Genomic DNA, 24,097 nt, shown 5'->3' with positions numbered 1-24,097 from the left:
ATTTTGGATTGAAATAAATTAGAGTCATAGTAATAATATTTTCTCCTGACACTTAAACAGCTCAGAATAGGTTCTGTGTTCCCTTTTGGACAAAGGTGAGTACATAGGACCAGCTAAGGATCCTAAAATTGGACTCACGCAGGCTGTCCAACAAAAATAACATATGATCCCACCTAAAGATGAGCAAATCTCTGGAAACTCATCTCGGCTCCAGTTTGTTCATATATAATGCTGGATTCAATTAGGTTTCCAAATCAGATTCTAAGTGCCAATACAGGAGCAGGGGGGACACCTGTCAAAGATAGTCTTCACAGGGACAGGTAGGTGCTCCTCTCTTAGATTGACCTGGTGTGAGGTACTACATGATTTAGGTTTCACATTCAAACTAATTTGAAATTTGTGGGAAATTCGAACGCAAATTTAATAAATTCCAAATTGGTTCACTCGTCTTAAATCCCTGTCCAAATCAGGCTGGAAATGGTGATTTATGGGACCTAAAAATAGTCTCATCACATTGAGAGAACTGTGTTACAGCTCTCTGTGGTGATGCCCCGCTGGGAGGTGCGGACGGTCACTTGCCAGATGGTGAAGTGTGACTCCACTGTAGTAGTGGCTGGTAGAAGAATAGCTCAGCCAGGTGTTATGCTGTCATGACGCCAGTGCCAGTTGGGCACACAGGTCTGATGGCACACCTGCTTTTAGTTTAGTGAGGCTGGCTATACCCTTTCCCCTGTGGTCAGTAACCTGCCGGGCAATTTGGTGGTCCCTTGGGTGCTTATCACGGTGGTCTAAAGTGGAATCGTGACCCACCTGGACTATCGGTACCGCCACCCATAGAAAGGGGAGATGAGCCAAGGAAGATGCAATAACTTTGTAGGTGCTTGGACAAGAATCACAGAGTCCCGTTACAATAAATAAACTCTTCTTAACTGCAGGAATACTTGATACAGTGACACACAATAGGCTTTTGGCTTGATAAGATACCTTGGACTTTAGTAACCAGATCTGTGCTGAGAGCTTGAAAAAGTCATGTGCTGAGAGGTAGAAGAAGTTCAGAGAAGTAGAGAGGAGGATGTCGAGAGAGTCCCAAGCCAAAGTAGTACTGTGCTCTGCCGGAACTTGAGAAGTAGAATAGATAGAAATACTTGAAAGTAGAAAGAATACTTGTGCCCGTGTTTTGACTCTTTTGGTCTTTGCACAACCTATTGCCCACCAGTGTCAGGTGACCCTTCCTAGAGGGTGACACAAGCCCCAGACCTCATTACCTGGGATGAGCAGAGTGGCCAAGGTTTCCTGGTGACACCCGTGCTGCGAGATAGAGTACGTAGGCTTCTAGCAACTTTGCTCTATCCGGATCAGTTCCTACTGTCCTGCACTTTTAGACTGGTTCTCGGCGTGGGCTGGGATGATCCCTGACTTATCCTCTCTTAGTGTGTTTAGCACTGCATAGTGTATAGAAGTGCTGCTTTCAAGAAGAGAGTGCTCTTACTTCCCATGTGTGTCTGTTCACTATCACACCTCAGACTACACTCGACACTGACTAGTTGTGAGTCCTCCAACAGGGGACCTGGCATAAGTCTGACCGCTGTAAGAACCATTCTGGCTTGTGTCCTTCCTCTACAGAATCCAGAGTAAGACTCCCAAAGGTGTGGCTGCACTTCCTCTCCCCATGTGACAACTTCCTACAAGAGTGCAGGATAGAGGAGGAGGATAGAGAGGAGGAAAGAGAGAGGTAGAAAAGAGAAAGAGCTCTCATTGGTGCACAGATCACAGAGACAATAACCCTTAAACTGCTACCGCTGTGCAAGACTTAGGCATACAGTACATATACTAGCGACATCTAGTGGTAGAACTTAAGTAATACTTCACTAACACCAATACTTTGAAGTACAGGCTTTTGCAAGGGGTGTAAAGGCAAGGAACACCCCTGGTGGTACACCACATCTACAACTATCAAATTTTGAGAGAAGTCTATGGGCCCATACTATGAGATCATATGGAGGTTTATATGTTTTTGCATAGATCCATAAAATGATTGTCGTATACACCATCTGATACCATATTATGAGGATGTTCTACATAATAGAGTGCTGTAAGGCAGCGTACCACAACAAATTTCCAAGAAGAGACACTAAGTTTAGGAAAATATAATATTTCTGGTATTACCGTCCTTGTCTTTTCCTGTTACACAGGATGTATACATCAGTATCCGGGAGGAGCATGGGAGGAGTCCTATGAAGAAGGACGGATGAGAATGTGCCGGTTCAGAAATGAAACTTGGACTTTGCTAAACAACAATAATGCTTACTCTGTGAATACCAAATTTCTACAAATTCCCAGTGGTGGATGAGCGTGCCTTCTGGTGCTCCATACAACTCTATGGAAATTACAGAAATAGCCAAGTAGGAAAGCCACAGTTGAGCATGTTCCTGTCACTCCCATACAGTATGATGGCATGGCTTTGTGCATGATTGATCACTCCTATGTATGTCTACCTTGAACTCTCCTCCTATTTTTCATCTAACTCACTCTTCGACCACCTACAATCTGGATTCTGCCACCATTCCATCGAAACCGCCCTCACCAAAATGGCCAGTGATCTATTAACTGCTAAAGCTTCATGTCAATTCTCTGTGCTCCTGCTCCTTGTCTTTGACACCATTGACCAGGCTCTCTCCTGTTTCCACTCTTACCATACAAACTATACATTCAACATTTAAAACTCACACAGCACCTCCTCCCCTCCCTCTCATCACTGTTGGTGTCCCCCAAAGGCTCCGTCCTAATGCTTCTACTCTTCTCTATTCAATTGGCCTTGGACATTATTGGAAATGATTAGGGATGGTCCGAACCGAGTTCTGGTTGGGTTCATATGAACCCGAATCCTCGGTAATGATTCCCGCTGTCTGCCCGCTCCGTGCGGGAGAAGCGCCTGGAAAACTGGGATACAGCCATAGCCATAGGCTGTATCCCAGTTTTCCAGGCGGTCCTCCAGCTGTATCCACCCGCTCCACGGAGCGGGCAGACAGCGGGAATCTGATGCCGAGTGTTCGGGTTCATACGAACCCGAACCTCGGAGGGTTCGGACCATCTCTACAAATGATAGAACCTCACAGCTTCATCTACCACTTCTATGCCGATAATGCTCACATCTACCTCTCTGGTCCAGATGTCAACTCTCTGCTATCCAGGATCCCAGGGTATCTATAGGCTATATCTTCCTTCTTCTTCAGCTGTCTAAAATTTAACATGGAGAAACAGAATTCGTCATTTTCCGCCCATCTCGCCCCTGCGTGCCCACATCAGAACTCCCCACTGCACACAATGGAGCGTGCGGCCGGAGCCACTCGCTCCATAGTGTGCACTGACAGGGTTTTCTGCGGCCGCTATTTACTGAATAGTGGCCGCAGAAAACTGACATGTCAGTTTCTTACGGCGCCACTAGGAATCCCGGCCAGAGTGTATACTTTGTGTAAACACTCCGGCCGGGATTCCCTCAACCTGCAGCACTACGTAAGTTCCGTAGGAATCACGGCCGTTGTAACAACTTACATAGTGTGAACATAGCCAAAGGCTGCGCTCTCCCTCGTCTCAAGTCTACTGTCTCGGGATAACCTTTAATTCTTATCCGTCATTCACACCACATACCACTTACTACCTCCTGCCGACCTCAAAAGCATTTATCTAATTTGTTCTTCCTCAACTGGTTCTCCTACTTGGACTACTGCAACATCCACCTCCCTTGCAGGCAGGGTCATCTACTCCTATGTACCAGTCTGTCATTTACTTTATATCATTTCGAGTTGATTTTATGTTGATCTTCCACAACCAAACTGCAGTCTTCACGGATGGTTTTGGATCAGTCATTAGCAGTACTTTGCAGCTCTCTCTTTTTCCTCCCAGCATCACCATTGCTTAGTGTCCCCATCGCAGTCACGTCTCTCAGGCCGCGATGCTTAGTATCACACTCCTCTTTGTTCCTGTGGGATTCTATGTGAGCAGGGGACTAACCAACAAAATGGTCACACAGTCCGACATGCACCAGTCTCTGCCTCCTAAAGGCTCCATATAATATTCCCTGACAAATAACCTCAGAGCAGTATGCCAGCCAAGGACCGGATTTCAAGACACCATCCTGCTAACTGCAAAAAAAGCTAAAACCAATACACTCAATGTAAATCCAATATACAAAAACAGTAAAACAGAAAATTAACATTGTAAAGCAAGGCAAAGTATTTTACAGTGTATGCGTATAAGGGCACTAGAAGACTCTTACTAAGAGGTACAATTCACTTTATTGTTGCTCTACTGGGGCCGAGTCACTAGCTTACTCTACCACACCGTACCTGTCTAGCCGACACACTCGTTGGAGCTAGGAGGTTCTTGTGACAAGTTATTTCCAAGGATTCATGGAGGAACGTACCTGGACTATGCTAAGGAGGCCAGCAACCTGCCTATGGGTACAAGTATTCACTCTCTCGTCTACTCTCTCTCTACTACACTCACCACAAAGTTTTCAGACACTATCATATACATGGCGCTCCTTTTTCTCTACCACCCACCAATGTATACGCATTGAAAAAGGTCGATCTATGACCAAAACATCCACAATGGTATACAGTTCAACTATTAAATAAGGTGTAAAGATTGAATGTGCCAAATCTTGGAGCTAATTTATTGTGTATATACATATAATTGTGAAATAAAACAAAGAGCGCAAGAAACTTTAGTGTGCAATTAATATTACATAACATTCTAAATGCAATTCAGAGAAAAGGTCCAGCACTCCAAGGAGATACAACGTGAGTGGAGTGCTGGACCTTTACTCAGAATTCCATGCTGTCTGATTCCAGGCTTTACCGTGCACCTACAAGGTAGATTAGGACTGGTGAGCTGACTACATGCTACATTTAAGATTCTAAATGCACCCTAAGGCTATGTTCACACTACGTAAAAGTATGGCCGTTGTTGCCATCGGCAACAACGGTCGTACTTTTTGCGGAGCGCAACATAACCTTATCTGATATGGGATCCTGGCCGGAGCGTATACACATCGCTCCGGCCGGGATCCCATACGGGGCCGCAAATAACTGACATGTCAGTTTTCTGCGGCCGGAACTCAGTGAATTCCGGCCGCAGAAAGACCTGTCAGTTCACACAGTGAAGCAAGCGGCTCCGGCCGCTTGCTTCACTGTGCGCTATGGGAAGCTCCGCAGCCGGAAAGATCCAGAGTCAGTGTGCACTGACAGGGTTTTCTGCGTCTGCTATTCAATGATAGCGATCGCAGAAAACTGACAGTGACAATGTCAGTTGTTTGCGGCGCCCCTAGAGATCTCGGCTGGATTCCGTAGACAGCAAAAAATAAACATATTTTTTCATATTAACCATGGCTGTTTTTACGAAAAAATACGTAGTGTGAACATAGCCTCAACCTGTATTGAACTGAAGAGTATTCCTTTGGTAAAGTGCTGGACTCTGTCCTATTTTTGTGTTGCCGCACCTGCACCTACACCTGCCCAAGCCTTTTTCAAGCTCAGTGCCCGTGTGTCCAAAGGCAAATCCAAAACCACTCCTGGCTACTGTGACAAGTAGAAAATCATATGGTGCGGTCAGCGTCCAGCCAATATACAGGTACTTCTCATATAGCAAATGCTGAGCACGAAGGCACAGCCCCTGGATACCGGGGTGTTCACAAGAGAAAAGACCAAAGTCCTTCAGCTCTTTTAAAATTTGCGTATTTTATTGTAACAAATTCATAAAATCATTGGTGATTTAAGAATTTGTTACAATAAAATAAATGAATTTTAAAAGAGCTGAAGGACTTTGGTCTTTTCCACCGTGACAAATGCCCAAGTGTACCCCAAGCCCACGTAGCTTCAACAACACGTCACAGCTACCCCAGGCCACGGCATTAGTAAACCTAGTCAAGTAGTAGGCCATGCAACGCTTGTGAAGTCTATTTTTGACTTTTGATTGGTAATTTCATGTTCCTTTTGTTTTGTTGTCTTTCTTTTTGAGTAGTACAGTAAAGCACCGATGGGTGTGGATCTACTGTGCTACCCAACCGGCTGGGACTGGGCCCATCCCAGGAGTGGAGTACTCTCTAGGTTTTCCCTCCTGCTGTAGGACACAGAAGCTAGGTGTATATGGCAGTCAGGTAGCGGAGTCTGGTCTAGGCAGATGAGTGGCAGGCAGTACCAGCTCAACGGAAGGTTATGGCAGGCGCGTTGTGAAAGGTGGCACAGACTCAGAGTCAGTGGTCCGAAAGTGATATACGGGCAGGGTTAGGTCTTACGGGCTGGTGGTGTTTTTATGCCCGTGTTTTCCCCTGATGGTCGGTAACCTCCGGGAGTGTTGAGGGTCACTTGGACACTTGTCACGGTAGCCTGGAGTGGTAGCAGACCCACCTGGGTAGTTGGTACTGCCACTCACCGAACAGGGAGATAACCCAAGTATACAGTGGAGCGTGTGGGTGCAGGTGAGAAAAAAAATAGGCCAGAGTCCTGTGCCTTTAGTAAATATATATCTTTGCTGTTTTGTAGCTCAGGATGAACAGTACACGTCTTAGAACAGTACAAAATCTGGTTACAAATGCTGGTGCTGACACAGAAGTAGAGTCAGTGCTGGTAGAAGTAGTAAGTGCTTTGCAGAGAGAGAAGAGGAGAGGGGTTGCCAGAGAAGCCCTGCCCAAGTAGTAAATGTGCTCTGCTGGAACAGATGTGTAAAAAGAAGAGATAGTAATACTCATACTCACGGACACCAATAGTGGCTCTGAACCGCCTATGCCCCTTAGTTGCGAAGTACCCAACCTAGGTGGGTAATACGAGCCCCAGTCATCAGTTATCTGGGTGTAGCTGGCAGACTTCCCAGTCATCCTGCACTGCGCAGTAGGATATGTAGAGCTTTGTTCCCGGTAGCTTTGTCCTACAGGAGACAGTTCCTCTTGTTTCAGGATACTGCTCTGCACTGTATAGAGAGGTTCCTGGTGTGGGCTAGGGTTACTCCTAGGTGGCTTCCCCTAAGTTAACTTAGCAATACATAGTGAACTTAGTTGCTTGCATAGAGTAATCTTGACAAAGAGGCAGTCTCTTACACATCCGTCCATTTGGACCTCCGACTACTAACTCCCAACTTCCTTCTACCAAAGCTAAACTCCTCCTGCAGGGGCTAAAACTAAACTCTCCTGTGAGTGGTGGGGCTGTGTATGTGAGAGAGAGAGGAAAGAAGAGCTAAGATAGGCAGAACCAGCACCTAAGAGCGATCAGCACAAAACACATGGTATAAACAGTTTAACCCATTGAGTCCTTCAGCCGCGCAATAGGTAAGAACTAAAAGTGGCGACACCTAGTGGGGAAAACACGGTACTAAATCTCTGACTTGCGTACCTGAGAGAACCACTTACTTGGGTGCTCTAGTCTAGACAGCACCAGTGGTGGGACACCACACGGGTCATACACAGATTGACTTTTATGGTCCTATTCGCTAACAGGTAAAATGCTAGAAAAAATATTTTAAGATTTCTGCATCTCTTAAAGTGACACTGTCACACCATTTTCACACTTTTACATCATTAAAAAGGTTTAAATTACTAATTTTGCTGTCTCCATACCTTATTTTAGATAACTAATCATGGTGCTTGTTCTTGAGAAAAATCAACTTTTATCATCTTGTTACTGCGCCACCTGGGCGGGGCTAAGTCTCGGAAGCGCCACATCCCTCTGCCTTCTGGCCGCTCTGCTGTAGCGGCATCCATCTTATTTGGCCCTCCCAACCTGGACTGGGTGAGTGATCTCGTCCTGCAGCAGCCGGGCTGTGCTTGCGTTCGCATGGTGGGGCTGTGTGAACTCCATGTGTGCCTTGATGTCTCCTCTCGCTGCGGCTGTGACGGCGTATGCACAGCCAGCAGCAATTCGATGCTCTATTGCGCAGGCGCAATGGAAGCAGGACGGCCGCACTGCGCCTGCGCAATAGCGCACCGAATCGCTGCTGGCTGTGCATACGCTGTCACAGCCGCAGCGAGAGGAGACATCAAGACACACATGGAGTTCACACAGCCCTACCATGCCTGCGCCTGACACAATCTGCGGGCTGTGCGAACGCAAGCACAGCCCGGCTGCTGCAGGACGAGATCACTCACCCAATCAAGGCTGGGAGGGCCAAACAAGATGGATGCCGCTACAGCAGAGCGGCCAGAAGAAATGATGTAACAAAGGGGGCGGAGTTATCGGTGTTGTAGTGGGCGGAGGGATGTGGCGCTTCCGAGACTTAGCCTCGCCCAGGTGGCGCAGTAACAAGATGATAAAAGTTCTCAAGAACAAGCACCATGGTTAGTTATCTAAAATAAGGTATGGAGACAGCAAAATTAGTAATTTAAATCTTTTTAATGATGTAAAAGTGTGAAAATGGGGTGAGAGTGTCACTTTAAGTGATGTTAACTATACATTTTTTGAATATAATTATAACTGTAATATAATAATAATAATTATAATTATAATTGGATAAGCCAGTGTCCGGGCATTCAGGCTGAGGCTCACCCCTACCTTCTACATGGAGAGGACATCAATGTTCAGCCATATCAAATGTTCATGTGTATAGGGAGGATGGAAAAAAAACCTTTTTAGCTGCAAGTTATTGAAGGTATATGGACACCTTAAAGGGGTATTCCATTCAAATATTTTTGAATATGTTGCTGCCCATGATGAGACAAACCATATTTGCTATTATCTATTCAGTCTCCTTCCCTCAGTTCTCAGCTGCTGCTTTCTGCTGAAAACACAAAAATCTGTGTATGAGCTTTTCTCTTCTTCTCCCCCTCCCCCCTTCCTTCTGAGACAGTTAATAAAAACAAGCTGATGTAAACAATTCTGCAACAACGGCCGCTATTGAGTGAAAAAATATATTGTGTGAATGTGGCCTTAAAGAGTACCTGTCATGAGGAAAAAACTTTTGACATGTCAAAGAGACGATAGAGATCAGGAGAACAAGCTGGGAGAGGTCTACGAAATATAAGCGAAAAATACAGTATATAGCTATAATGTAGATGTATAAAGATATGGGGGGAGATTTATCAAATTGGTGTCAAGTAGAATTGTCTCAGTTGCCCCTAGCAACCAATCATTCCTCACAGGTTCTTTGGAAAATGAATGGTGGAATCTGATTGGTTCCAACTGGGCCAATTTTATTTTACATCAGTTTGATAAATCTCTCCCATAGTGTATATACATTGTATAGTATATATAAATATCTATACTATAGCAATATATACACAACCCAGACCACTGCTTTTAGAGCTGAAAGGTGGTCGGTAACCTAGACAACCACCGGAGCCCTACAAGTATAACTCTGTTGGCTGAGATGGGAATACGCATACCCCTGTAGAAGTAAGCTGAGAGTTTTCTGTTCCTCTTTCAATAGAACAAAAATAGTCTGGAAAGTTACCGGAAAGAATTTGCCCTATAATAATTGTCAACTATGCAGTTTAAAATAACAAAAGACATTGTACTGTTACATGGCTAAAGCGTTCACATCACTTACAGCTCCGCCATGGCCAGTCGATGGCTCTGATACTCATATATTACACTGATACATCATCAATGTAGCGGCATATAGACCAGCTTGTGGCCTGGGACCTGCTATCACAGCAGCTGGATATCTGAGAGGTGAGAACATGTTATGTTAATATATATATATATATATATATATATATATATATATATATATATTAGAAATGAAATTTACTATTGATTTATGCACAGTTTGTTGGACCAGCAGTAACTACACTAAATAAACTTCCTATCCCCCCTGCTCCTTTGCGTGCATGATCCCTTGGGGAAGGACCTGTGGTAACGAAATTGCTGAATTAATAGCTTTATTAGTGCTTCTTGCTGGGTTCATATATGTTTAGAGTAAAGAAGACCACGCATAGGAGACGTGTGTGTCTGTTCCACTGTCTGTTCCATGCTGGGATAAGTTCCTGTTAACCCCTTGATGACAGAGCCAATTTAGATTTTTGCACTTCGTTTTTTTTCCCTCCTTGGGCTTAAAAGGCCATAGCAGTTTTTCATAAAGTGTGTGGTGAAATTGAAAAAAACAACGCATTCTGTTTATTTGGGGGGAATTTGTTTTTACGCCGTTCGCCCTGGGGTAAAACTGACTTGTCATATATGTTCCTCAAGTCGTTACGATTACAACGATATATAACATGTATAACTTTTATTTTATTTGATGGCTTGTAAAAAATTCAAACCATCGTTACCGAATATATGTTCCTTAAAATCGCTCCATTCCCAGGCTTATAGCGCTTTTATCCTTTGGTCTATGGGGCTGTGTCAGGTGTCATTTTTTGCGCCATGACATGTTCTTTCTAGCGGTCCCTTGACTTTACATATGCGACTTTTTGATCGCTTTTTATTACAATTTTTCTGGATTTGATGCAACAAAAAATTAGCAATTTTCCACTTTGGGATTTATTTTACGCTTACGCCGTTTACCGTGCGAGATCAGGAATGAAATAAATCAATAATTCGGGCGATTACACACGCGGCAATAACAAACATGATTTTTTTTTAATTTATTTTAATTTATAACATGGGAAAAGGGGGGTGATTCAAACTTTTATTAGGGGAGGGGCTTTTTATTAATAACAACACTTTATTTGTCTTACACTTATACTAGAAGCCCCCCCTGGGGTTGGGATTATTCCCCCTGGGGTTAGGGTTATTCTCCCCTGGGGTTAGGGTTATTCCTCCTGGAGTTGGGGTTATTCCCCCTGGGGGACTTCTAGTATATACATACGGATCTCTCATAGAGAACTATGCTGTATAGATATACAGCATAGATCAATGAGATAGGCACTGGATTGCTTTCGGCTGCTGCAGCCGAAAGCAATCGAGTGCCTAACCAGGATCAGCGTCAATACAGCGCTGAGCCCGGCCCGTGATGGATGTGTGGATCGCTCCTCCGGGACAACGTCCCGGGGAGGGGGGGGGATTCGATCCACCCCACTAGACACCAGGGATGAGACTGCATAAAGGATATAGATGCAGCTGTCAACTTTGGATTGGACCAATCCCGCTAATTGCCGCGATCCCGGGCTACATGTGGCACCCGGGACCGCAGCGGTTCAGAGGGGGGGTCGCCGCGCGGTCTCGCTGTGAACTCCCCGAGGCGGCCATTAAGGGGTTAAACTCACAAAAGTTTAAAGCATATCTAGCGCTATATGGAAAAATATATGCCTAGAGTACCCCTTGAAACTTGTAGGACTCATGAATTTAAATATTATAGCAAATACATTCTCCTCATATGCTGCTTTTTCCATCCCATTCTTGACAGCTCGTTGTCTAGGCTACTAACCACCACTCTGCTCTAAAAGCAAAGGTCTGGTTAGAATAGATATATGGGGGGAGATTTATCAAACATGGTGTAAAGTGAAACTGGCTCAGTTGCCCCTAGCAACCAATCAGATTCCACCTTTCATTTTCCAAAGAGTCTGTGAGGAATAAAAGGTGGAATCTGATTGGTTGCTAGTGGCAACTGAGCCAGTTCATCGTTACCGTGTTTCTTCTAAAATAAGAGTGGAGATTGGTAACCTGGACAACAAGCTGTCAACAATGAGAGGGAAAGAGCAGCGTATCAGAAGAAGACAAGTTCGTTTAAAGTATTTGCAAACATTTTTATCCTTCATGAGTCCTAGAAGTATAACTATGTTAATTGAGATGGGAATTCCCCTTTAACCCAACACAGCAATTATTGTATTATGTTATTAAATGAGAAGTAATGTTAAAGGAAATGTCAGCTGTAGATCATGAGCTCAGAGCTCTAGTGTCAAAGAGGCTGTGCTGCAGCATGCATGCCTGCTTCCACCCCACCCCTCCCTGCCTTGACTGAATGACACATACAGCTCACTACTGAAAGTTGAGCCCTGTATGTCAGTCAATGTGTGGGGGAGGGAGGAGGCATGCATGCTGCTGCTGCTATAGCTGACAGATTGTGTATCACATTAGGGTAACTTATCTCAGATTCAGGGATACAGTACAGTATGTCTATGTGCCAGGGATGAGGCGGATACATCTGTAAGTTGTCTTTAGTTTATGTCGCTGAATGTCATCAGATTAAATGGATTTATATCTTGTTTTACAGCAGCGATGATTCCCACAATAACGCTGTCAGTGTTCCTTCTATGCGTTGTCATAGGTGCAGGTAAGAAAGCTGTGAACTTTGGAAATATATATATATATATATATATATATATATATATATATATATATACACACACACACACAGTGGTACCATGGTTTAAGAGTATCTTAGATTGCAAGCATTTTGCAAGAAGAGCTCACAGTTTTTCAAAATTGTAATCTTGATTAAGAGCATTGCTTTGGTTTAAGAGCTCCCTGTACTGGGTGGAAGCAGGAGTGGGGGAGGGGCATGGTCTGCATAGCGGGGTCTACAGCCCTGTACTCTGACCCAGGAAGTCCCCTTCCAAATCATAGCAGATCCACTTCCGGCTGGGGCTTGCATCAGGGGACAGGACTGTGGCGGTAATCTCTTTATAGCTGTAACCCCTCTCTCCCCGGACAGAGAGTGCTGCTATATACTGTGCCCACATCTGCCCTGCTCATTCCTTCATGCTCCCTGCAGTCTCTGTAAGCCCTTGTGTTTCCCATCCTCTCCATACCTACTATAATCTGCCTGCACTCACACTCAGCTATACACACTGCTGCTATAATGTGCCTGCACTCACACTCAGCCATTCTCACTGCTCTATAGAGAAGTTTCTGTCACTGTCCTCCTGCACATCTCTGTGATTCTCACTTCCTGATTGGTTCATACTGAACACCCCCCCCTTCCCCATTGCTGTCATGTGACCACACAGACCTCTGACAGCAGCCCTTCTTCTCTATTGTAGCCTGTTGTACTACGCTACTGCATTATAGGGATCTGCAGTTCCATCCTATATCTACAAACTGCTGCTGTGTTATCAGGGTTATGCACTTACTATACATTTTATACCACATGCTGCTATACTGTACAGTAATGTATATATCACATATCCAGCTGCTGTGTTATCAGGGTTATACAGTTACTATACATTATACACCACATGCTGCTATACTGTACAGTAATTTATATATCACATATCCAGCTGTTGTGTTATCAGGGTTATACAGTTACTATACATTATATACCACATGCTGCTATACTGTACAGTAACTTATATATCACATATCCAGCTGCTGTTATCAGGGTTATACAGTTACTATACATTATACACCGCATGCTGCTATACTGTACAGTAATGTATATATCACATATCCAGCTGCTGTGTTATCAGGGTTATACAGTTACTATACATTATACACCACATGCTGCTATACTGTACAGTAACTTATATATCACATATCCAGCTGCTGTGTTATCAGGGTTATACAGTTACTATACATTATACACCACATGCTGCTATATTGTACAGTAACTTATATATCACATATCCAGCTGCTGCTGTGTTATCAGGGTTATACAGTTACTATACATTATATACCACATGCTGCTATACTGTACAGTAACTTATATATCACATATCCAGCTGCTGTGTTATCAGGGTTATACAGTTACTATACATTATACACCACATGCTGCTATACTGTACAGTAACTTATATATCACATATCCAGCTGCTGTGTTATCAGGGTTAGACAGTTACTATACATTATACACCACATGCTGATTGCTATACTGTACAGTAATTTATAATATCACATATTCAGCTGTTTTTCATTGTTTGTTTCATCTGTTCTACATGTTTTTCAGAATAGAAAAAATATTATTTTTGGGGTGTGAAACCAATTGTCTGCATTTCAGTGATTTCTTATGGGAAAATTTGCTTTGGTTTAAGAGTGGATTTGGATTAGAAGCGTGGTCCCGAAACGAATTATGCTCATAATCCAAGGCACCACTGTATATACTAGTTAAGTACAACTACTTATAGTGTTAAAAACTGCTATAATAGCAAGTTGGTCATGTGGCTAAGGTGTATCCTCATGGAATATGGTTTGGTTAGCTACACCTTTCTTTTTATTTATTTATTTAGTAAAGTCTCATGTTCTATAAAATCTATAAAAATCAATAAAAATCATTGAAGCCAAATAAACTGAATTGTGCACCTCTCTAGTATATAACACATAGACCACATATACAGGATCACTATGTATGGCTTATCCTCTGTTTTCCCTCAGGATCTCACACGTTGACTGTTTTCCACAATATTAACTCTTCGGATGGTGAAGCAATAACCCTGTGGGGCTCACTGGAGATCGGGGACATAGAAGCGCTCGCTCTCTACAATGATACTCGTCACATTGTGTTCAAACAAAGTTGGTCGAAAGGGAACTTTTCTCAGACGGACTGGAAGTTTTACAATATGTTTCTGGCCAGCTATATCGATTACGTCCAGTTACATATTAGGAGGATCGGTGAGGAAATTGGGATTGAGAAAAGTAAGTGTTATGTACCAAACAAGCAAATATATACCACAACGAAAATAGGTTGTAGAGTTTGGGTCCTTTCACACATGATGATTGTCGGCCGTTTATGGTTCGTGGTTATCAGTGAGATCAGCTTTTGCAGCACAACTAATCGAGCAGCCAGGCTGTATGAACGATCCTTGCACCATTCATTCGGCCATGGAAACTGACGACACAGCTATGTATATATCTATGCTGTCGATTCCCAGATAACACATGTAGTGCATTTCCACCTTGTGTGTTGTGTGGTGGTCCAGCATCCCAGCTCTCCTGTCCTCCTCTGCTGCTGTATTGCAGGCTCGGACTGGCCCATAGGGGATCAAGGGAATCCCCCAGTGGATCCTACCCATTGGTGGGCCCCTGAGCAGGAGGTGGGCCTCTCTGTTTAGTGGTAAAATTGTAAAATACCTCATCACCACTTAACCTGAGAGAGAATTTTGTAACAGGTACATAAGGCACTAATAGTGGGACACCACAACATAGTAAATGGTCAGGGCAGACGGAAAGCAAGGATAGTCAAGGTAACAGAGCAAAAAGTCAGATAGACAAAGTTTAAACACAGAATAAACACGGGAAGAGCTGGGCTTGCTAGGGGGGGGGGGGGGGGGGGGGGGGAACTAGACTCAATAGCCAGCCAAGGGTAAAGACACTGGAGATGCTTTATAGGAGACCAGGGGTGTGGTCCAGAATGTAACTTGACCAGTCCCCTGATCTCCAACCACAGACATCTCATAGAAAAACTCACTGACTAACAGGGAGACCTGCTGGTCACAGAATAACCAAGGCAAAACTAATTTAGCTGTGAAGTAGCCAGAAACAACTCAGCAAGAAGAGACGGGTGAAGCGGACGAAACAATTAGCAGAGCAGACAGAATAGGACAGTGTTCAGACAAGATGAAAAGAAACTCAAAATGAGCACAATATTATTACCAAAAGTGCTGTTTCGATGAAGCTTCTCAACTCAAGGACCGCACCAAGATCCCAACAGGTATAGTCCTTACAGTACCCCCCCCCCCCCTTTTTTTGAGAGCCCACCGGACCCTCACGAGATAAACCAGGTGTGGGTGGAAAGTGACCTCTTACTAAGCAGGTCTCGGTCTCACTGAGAATGTCACTATCCATCTCCCAGTCATCCGAGGTATCTGGGTGACGGACAGATGGCTTGTTGGCAGATAATAGATGACCCTTTGAATCCAAATCGGACACAGAGTCATCTCCCACATTGCATGAATACACAGGTACAACATTAGTAGGCTTAGCAGAGAGATTATGCATATTAACACCAGCTAGAAGTACCTGTGCGCCCGGATGACTCTCCTGGTTGTCACCTGGACGCTAATAGAAACAGTCTCCAGAGTTGTCTTCTGGCCTTGGTGTCCATAACTCCCAACTGCATGTGTTCATCCTCAAAAATATAGGGGTTGGGGCAGGGATTTGTTTCTTCACAAAGAAAGAGGAAGTAACCTCTTGTCCCTGTCACCTAAGAACCTGTCAGGAAGGTGCATGGTGGGTTTCGAGAAAACAACAACTGGGGGTGTAACCATAGAAACCTGGACAGCTAGCTCAGCTGCCAGTCAAGCCAAACCCTTAATGTGGGTAACCAGGTCCATGTCCATAAGTAGATTTACCTGGTTGGCCAGCTTGACCACCAGGCCTGACATCCCCTCCACTTGGGTTGCAAGATCCTGGATGTAATTCATGCCCAAGAGAAAATATGGCGGATAAGTATATGCTGGCTATTCTGTTAAGATTGGGTGGTATACTCGGTCAGGGAAGACACACAGACAGTGGACCCTACACTTGTCCCCGTCTACTTGCCACAATCAGCACTAGACAGCTGCGGACAACTGGATAACCGTCTCCAACTTAGGTATAGTGGCACACAGAACGCAGACAGGACAGACATACACAATAACACAGGGTCAGAAAGCTGGGTCACAACCAGAGGACAAAGTGGTACAAAATCAGAGTAAAAAAGATAGTCACATAGCAAATGGTCAGGGCAAGCGGAAAATAAGGATAGTCCAGGTAACAGAGCAAAAGGTCAGATAGACAAATGGTAAAGACACTGGAGATCTTTCCTAGGAGACCAGGGGTCTGGTCCAGAACGTAATTGGACCAGTGTCGTGATCTAAAACCACAGACACCTAATAACAAAACACACTGACTGGTAGGAAGACTGCCGGTCACAGAATAACCAAGGAAAAATAAAGTTAACTGTGAAGTAGCCAGAAACAACTCAGCAAGGAGATACGGGTGGAGCAGACGAAACAATTAACAAAGCAGAAAGATTAGGACAGTGTTCAGACAAGATCAAAAGAAACACAAAATGAGCACAACATTATTACCAAAAGCGCAGGACCACACCAAGGGTACAGCCCTTACATATATAGGGGCACTGTTATAGGAGTATATAGGGGCACTGTTATAGGAATATATAGGGGAACTGTTATAGGACTATATAGGGGCACTGTTATAGGAGTATATAGGGGCACTGCTATAGGACTATATAGGGGCACTGTTATAGGAGTATATAGGGGCACTGTTATAGGAGTATATAGGGGCACTGCTATAGGACTATATAGGGGCACTGTTATAGGAGTATATAGGGGCACTGTTATAGGAGTATATATGAGCACTGTTATAGGAGTATATAGGGGCATTGTTATAGCACTATATAGGGGCACTGTTACAGAAGTATACAGGGGCACTGTTATAGGAGTATATAGGGGCACTGCTAAAGGACTATATAGGGGTACTGTTATAGGAGTATATAGGGGCATTGTTATAGCACTATATAGGGGCACAGTTATAGGAGAATATAGGGGCACTGTTATAGGAATATATAGGGGCACTGTTATAGGAATATATAGGGGCACTGCTATAGGAATATATAGGGGAACTGTTATAGGACTATATAGGGGCACTGTTATAGGAGTATATAGGGGCACTGCTATAGGACTATATATAGGGGCACTGTTATAGGAGTATATATGAGCACTGTTATAGGAGTATATAGAGGCATTGTTATAGCACTATATAGGGGCACTGTTATAGGAGTATATAGGGGCATTGTTATAGGAGTATTTAGGGGCATTGTTATAGCACTATATAGGGGCACTGTTATAGGAGTATATAGGGGCATTGTTATAGGAGTATATAGGGGCACTGTTATAGGAGTATATAGGGGCATAGTTATAGCACTATATAGGGACACAGTTATAGGAGTATATAGGGGCACTGTTATAGGAGTATATAGGGGCACTGTTATAGGAGTATATAGGGACACAGTTATAGGAGTATATAGGGGCATTGTTATAGGAGTATATAGGGGGCACTGTTATAGGAGTATATAGGGACACAGTTATAGGAGTATATAGGGGCATTGTTATAGGACTATATGGGGCGCTGCTATAGGACTATATAGGGGCACTGTTATAGCACTATATAGGGGCACTGTTATAGGAGTAAATAGGGGCACTGCTATAGGAATATATAGGGGAACTGTTATAAGACTATATAGGGGCACTGTTATAAGAGTATATAGGGGCACTGTTATAGGAGTATATAGGGACACAGTTATAGGAGTATATAGGGACACAGTTATAGGAGTATATAGGGGCACTGTTATAGGAGTATATAGGGGCATTGTTATAGGACTATATAGGGGCACTGTTATAAGACTATATAGGGGCACTGCTATAGGACTATATAGGGGCACTGTTATAGGAGTATATAGGGGCACTGTTATAGGAGTATATAGGGGCACTGTTATAGGAGTATACAGGGGCACTGTTATAGGAGTATATAGGGGCACTGTTGCATTTAAAAATTGTGCCTTAGAATTTTTTTCCTTTGCCATAAAACACCCGTAACCCATACTGTATACCTCTGTCTCCTGTTCCCATCTTCCAATGAGAAATTACATCTGACTATGACTTCTTTTCAGTGTCTGGGACTCTTCAGTGTCTATCTGGATGTGTAGCATACAATGAGGATCCTGACAGCTACTTTTACAAGCTGGCCCTTAATGGAGAAGACTTGGCTCACTTAAGCATCAGGGATGGCGTGTGGGTTGCGGGGCACAATGCATATTCCCAGGCTGTGACCAAAATCCTGCAGCGAGACAAGACCACCATACAGAGCCTATATAATATTTTGCTAAATTTTTACCAAAAGCTGTCCCGAGCATTTTCAGTGGCAGGGAAGGAAGCCTTATCGAAGAAATGTAAGTAATAGCAAGAAGCAGCTGAAAATCACCAGTAGGGCCGACATCCCTGTGTAATAAGGATTGCACTGTTTAAACCTTTTAAAAAGGTGATCGCCATCTTGTATAATATAATACAGGGGATGTGCGGCTGATGACTGATGGCAGCAAGTGGCTGCACGTCAGGGGGGTAGCTAGGTTTCACAGGGCCCCATAGCAAAAAAAATTTAAGGGGCCCCCCTCCCCTACGCACCACATGAAGCACTGCGCATATATCTGTAATGTTCCTGGTTGCAGCCACAAGAGTGACTGACTGAGCCAATGGCTGTTTGCTCGGACAGTCCACTGTTTTTACCTATAAGGGCCCATTAGGAGCCCTATGGTTAAATACATAGGTGCAGGAGCAGACTACCTTCTGCTTAACCCCTTATGTACTGCAATGTGTAAGTGACCCAAAGTTCAGAAGACAAAGAGATATCTGCTTTACTGCTGGTGCACTGATAACCCCTGACCTCTGCACGGAGCTCTGCACATTTTCCTTTCCTACTTCTCAGCTGGAGAACAGAGGTCAGAGGTTATCAGAGGAGATCTCTTTGTCTCCTGCTTGTTAACCCCTTTTTTTGTGTTGCAGCATGTAAGTAAACATTGGGTCACGTGCACACTGCAGTACATAAGGGGTTAAGCAGAAGGACACAAGCTCTTACCTTCTCCTCCGGGCCCCCCTCCTGCAGGGCCCCATAGCAACTGCCTACCCTGCCTCCATGGTAGCGACGCCATTGCTGCACGTATGATCCAGTGATTATATGTGTGACCCTATCTGCATGATGGTTAAAGGAGAACTCCGGCCAAAATTTATTTTTGAATATGTTATTTCCTAAGCAAAGTTAGACAAATTCCTAATATACACTATTTATGGGACATGCACATATAGTGCTATTTTCCTCAATTTAGTAGTCCAGGCAGGTTTCAGTTTTGCTAAGAAAAAGCGTGACGTCGCGACCGGGGTGTATGTACTCGAAGTATCCAGCAGGGGGGCAGTATATGTAGAAATTACATGGTAAAAATAACAGGGCGCTTCCCGTGCTTTAGGCATTAAATTCAGCTAAGCATACACGGCACATAGGACGGGGCTGCTGGTACATGCGATTGGGCGGCCTAGGGGGGGAGGGGAATTTGGTGGTCTTTGGGGGGTATGTTTGCACTACATCGATCCTGGCAGAGCAGTAAAAAAATCCAGTAGAAAATTACTGGTATAGACTCTAATTTTACCAAGTGTCCATGGGGAGTAATTTTGTATTATTAAAATACCTTTATTGTGAAAGGTATTTTAATAATACAAAATTACTCCCTATGGATTCTTGGTAAAATTAGAGTCTATACCAGTAATTTTCTACTGGATTTTTTGTTGTAATTAAAGCCCAGGAAGCACCCTGTTATTTTTACCATGTAATTTCTATATATACTGCTGGACACTTCAGGTATATACACCCCGGGCGTGACATCACTTTTTTTTTTTTACAGAAATTGAAGCCTGCCTGATCTACTAAATTAAGGGAATAGCAGTATATGTGCATTTCCCATAAATAGTGTATATTAGGAATTTGTATAACTTTGCTTAGAAAATAACATAAAAAAATAGATTTTGGCCGGAGTTGTCCTTTAAAGGGATTAGTTAAATATTGTTACTAATATTTTCATTTACCACACTTGCCTCCTTCTCCTGATACCCTGTTCTTAGTCTCCTACAGACAAATGACAGTTCATTGTGTAAGTTACCGACCACCACTCTGCTCTAAAAGCAGTGGTCTGGCTGGTATATCGAGCTAGAATGTTGATGTATAGATGTCGTATGCCGGGGTGTTGTGGCTGCTAGGTGGGTGTTGGGTCACTTGGGCACTTGTCATGATGGCCAGGACCCACCCTCGGACAAACAGGCACTGCCTTTGAAGGAGAAGATAACCCAAGTGTAGGTGGAGGGGCAGGTGCAACAAAAACAGGAAAGTGTCCAGCACTTAACCAGATGAAGAGTTTACTCGATATCTTTAGTGCAATACGATACAGTAGTAGTATAACTTTAAGAGCAGGTGCAGGTGATAAGTAGCTGGTAGTTATACAGAGCAGAGAGTAGGGATGCGTCTTGGGGGCCTTGTCTAGGTAGCTGTGTACTCTGCTGGGATAGTGCGTAGTAGAAGAAGTGTACAGAAGAATACTCTTAAATAGTGTTTTATGTGACTGCATTCTGCTCTAACCAGTTCACCAAGTAGTTTAAAGGGGTATTTCACTCCAACATAACTTTTGATATGTTGCTGCCCATGGTGAGACTAACAATTCCTTCCATACTTATTATTATCTATTCAGTCTCCTTACCCCAGTTCTCAGCTGCTGCTTTCTGCTGAAGACATAGAAATCTGAATGTGAGCCTAGAGTGAGAAGAACCTACTAGTCACATCAAAAAGATATCTTTAAATTCCAGTATAGCCTTAGTGATTTTATGTCTATTTCAGGTAAGCCGGAGGTATACTTCCTTATGAGGTCCTGGAAATCAGAGCTTAGGTGCATAGCAACTGGTTTCTATCCAACGCCGATCAATATAACTTTATGGAAGGACAAAGAAATCATCATGGACAATGTGCTGTTCACTGAGACTCTCCCTAATGGTGATGGCACCTACCAGAAAACAGCAATACTGGCAGCAGGTTGGGAACAGCAACCGAACGTCTACTGCCGGGTTGAACACTCCAGTCTTGGAGAACCACTGGTGAAAAAAATAAGTAAGTGATGGGTGAACAGACTGTCTAGCAGGACGGAGGATGTAGACAATCCCTTTAAACAGAATTACCAATCAAAATGTAAAGGGTTCCATTAAAAATGTTGAGGTTAGTCATGATTATAGTGGAAATCTTCAGGTCGAAACTAATGTTGGGCAAGTACTAAAAAGCTTCATAAAAAGCATCATGTTAACCCCTTCATTACTGTTGATTCTTTTTATGAATGAGAGCTTACACTACGATCTCGCTGGGGCATGGCTATTGCACTGAAGGGCATATATACAACACTTGCACCCTGCTCTGATAGATGCTGCAGGAAGTGTTTAAAAAAGGATCATAATATAAATATTTATTAAAGGAGAAGTCTGGCGAAAATTTATATTAAAGTATTGCATTGCCCCCCAAAAGTTATAAAAAACACCAACATACACTTATTACGGAAAATGCTTATAAAGTGCTTTTCTCCCTGCACTACTGCATCAAGGCTTCACTTCATGGATAACATGGTGATGTCACTTCCTGGATAACATTGTGATGTCACTTCCTGGATAACCTGGTGATGTCACTACCTGGATAACATGGTAATGTCACTTCCTGGATAACATGGTGATGTCACTTCCTGGATACCATGGTGACGTCACGACCTGACTCCCGGAGCTGTGCGGGCTGTGGCTGCTGGAGAGGATGATGGCAGGAGGACACTGACGGACACAGGGCACTGGAGGGACACTGAGCATCCCCCTGCCATCATCGTCTCCAGCAGCCACAGCCCGCTCAGCTCTGGGAGTCAGGTCGTGACATCACCATGTTATCCAGGAAGTGACATCACCATGTTATCCAGGAAGTGACATCACCATGTTATCCAGGAAGTGACATCACCATGTTATCCAGGAAGTGACATCACCATGTTATCCAGAAAGTGACATCACCATGTTATCCAGGAAGTGACATCACCATGTTATCCAGGAAGTGACATCACCATTTTATCTAGGAAGTGACATCACCATGTTATCCAGAAAGTGACAACACCATGTTATCCAGGAAGTGACATCAGCATGTTGTCCAGGAAGTGACATCACCATGTTATCCAGAAAGTGACATCACCATGTTATCCAGGAAGTGACATCACCATGTTATCCAGGAAGTGACATCACCATGTTATCCAGGAAGTGACATCACCATGTTATCCAGGAAGTGAAGCCTTGATGCAGTAGTAAGTGCAGGGAAAAAAGCACTTTATAAGCATTTCCTGTAATAAGTGTATGTTGGTGATTTGTATAACTTTTGAGGCGCAATAACAATACTTTAATAAAAATTTTTGCTGGACTTCTTTAAATATTCATATTGGAGGGGTTATTCAGTGTTTGAGTATAGGCGCGCCAGAATCCGCTTGAAGTCTCTGTGTGTATTCTGTATTGTGAACATTCAGAGGCAACACCACTCTTGTCTCTAGTTCAGGTGGGGTTTGCAATTAAAGGGAATCTGTCAGCTTCTGGGCCCTACCCAAAGTGCTGACAGTGTGCTGTAGCTGGCAGTCCCCTAGTGAACATGGTGCTTTTTTGGAAATTTATGCGTGTAGAGGATTATGCACAATCCTACTGTAATGAAGTGTCAAAGAGGAGCTGTTTCTGCCGCACTCTGGCACATCTCACCCCTCCTTCCTTCTCCCTCCTCTTCGTAAATAATCATAATTCTGCTTGAAAATTCTGTGAACAACAGAGCAGAAATCCCATTGAACACAATGGGACATAACGGTTCAAATTTTATGGGAGGAATTTTAAGTGGAAATTAAGAGCGGATTCCACTTCAAATTCCTTGCCTATTCCTCAGTGTGCACATACCCTTAGAGGAGAAGGAGTTGGACAAGAACTCCTTTCTTAGCCTTACCAGAAGTTTCTAACCAGAAACCATTGGTTTCGGAGCATCATGTGAACAAGGCTTCTTTCATCCAATACAATAAATGCTTATGGAGCTGTCCAGTGTAAATTCATCTTGGTGTATACTTACTTGTCCCACTCTGCTACAGCTGATGTTTTCCAGGCTTTTCAGTGTCTGCCGCTGTCCTCTTCTTCAAAATGTCTGCCGATGTGCGGATGACCACACAGCATAGACAGCATAGAGGTCTAGCCGCCCATTTAGTTGCGTTGCCTAAAGCCTTTGTAAACAATAGCATATCACAGGGATCAGCACTTATTATCTGGAGCCCGTCAGCCTGTGTAATTCGTATATTAGATGAGGGAAATTGGTCTCTACTCAACATTGCAGAATTGTAAGCTGAATTAGATGGACGTGTGACTGAGTTTAATAACAGAAATTCAACCTAGAAAAGCTCACCTGTCTATTGGCTCCATTTACAGATATGAAAGACAATGGGTTTACTGGGCTTGTTACAGGCATCGTACTGGGAGCGGTTATCTGTGTGGCTGTACTGATATGGCTTATGAAGAATAAGGCGCACAGGTAAGGCATCTTCTGTCATGTCTGAAATCGTGAGAATTAAAGGGGTTGTCCAGCAAAAATCTTTTTTTTTTCTTCACATCAGCCGGTGTCAGAAAGTTATATAGATTTGAAATGTACCTCTATTTAAAAATCTCAAGCCT

At 43.6% G+C, this 24,097-nt stretch overlaps 1 protein-coding gene across 3 annotated transcripts in view; it reads left to right on the top strand.

The window, feature by feature from the left end:
- LOC138766659 (uncharacterized) overlaps window positions 1–24,097 on the top strand; it is a 36,081-nt gene that overhangs the window by 9,082 nt on the left and 2,902 nt on the right. Inside the window, exons 4-8 of one of the 3 annotated variants that reach the window (XM_069944269.1) lie at window positions 12,139–12,198; window positions 14,235–14,495; window positions 18,472–18,750; window positions 21,234–21,500; window positions 23,891–23,957. In XM_069944269.1, the coding sequence (XP_069800370.1) occupies window positions 12,139–12,198; window positions 14,235–14,495; window positions 18,472–18,750; window positions 21,234–21,500; window positions 23,891–23,957 (934 nt within the window). Of the gene's footprint in view, window positions 1–12,138; window positions 12,199–14,234; window positions 14,496–18,471; window positions 18,751–21,233; window positions 21,501–23,854; window positions 23,958–24,097 lie in introns of all 3 variants that reach the window. The other 2 variants (XM_069944268.1, XM_069944270.1) reach the window with 2 other exon arrangements.

Source organism: Dendropsophus ebraccatus, chromosome 10 (genome assembly GCF_027789765.1).
Source record: "Dendropsophus ebraccatus isolate aDenEbr1 chromosome 10, aDenEbr1.pat, whole genome shotgun sequence".
Taxonomy (NCBI): Eukaryota; Metazoa; Chordata; class Amphibia; order Anura; family Hylidae; genus Dendropsophus; species Dendropsophus ebraccatus.
The sequence above is the reverse complement of the archived record's forward strand: the minus strand, read 5'-3'. Positions and strand labels throughout refer to the sequence as shown.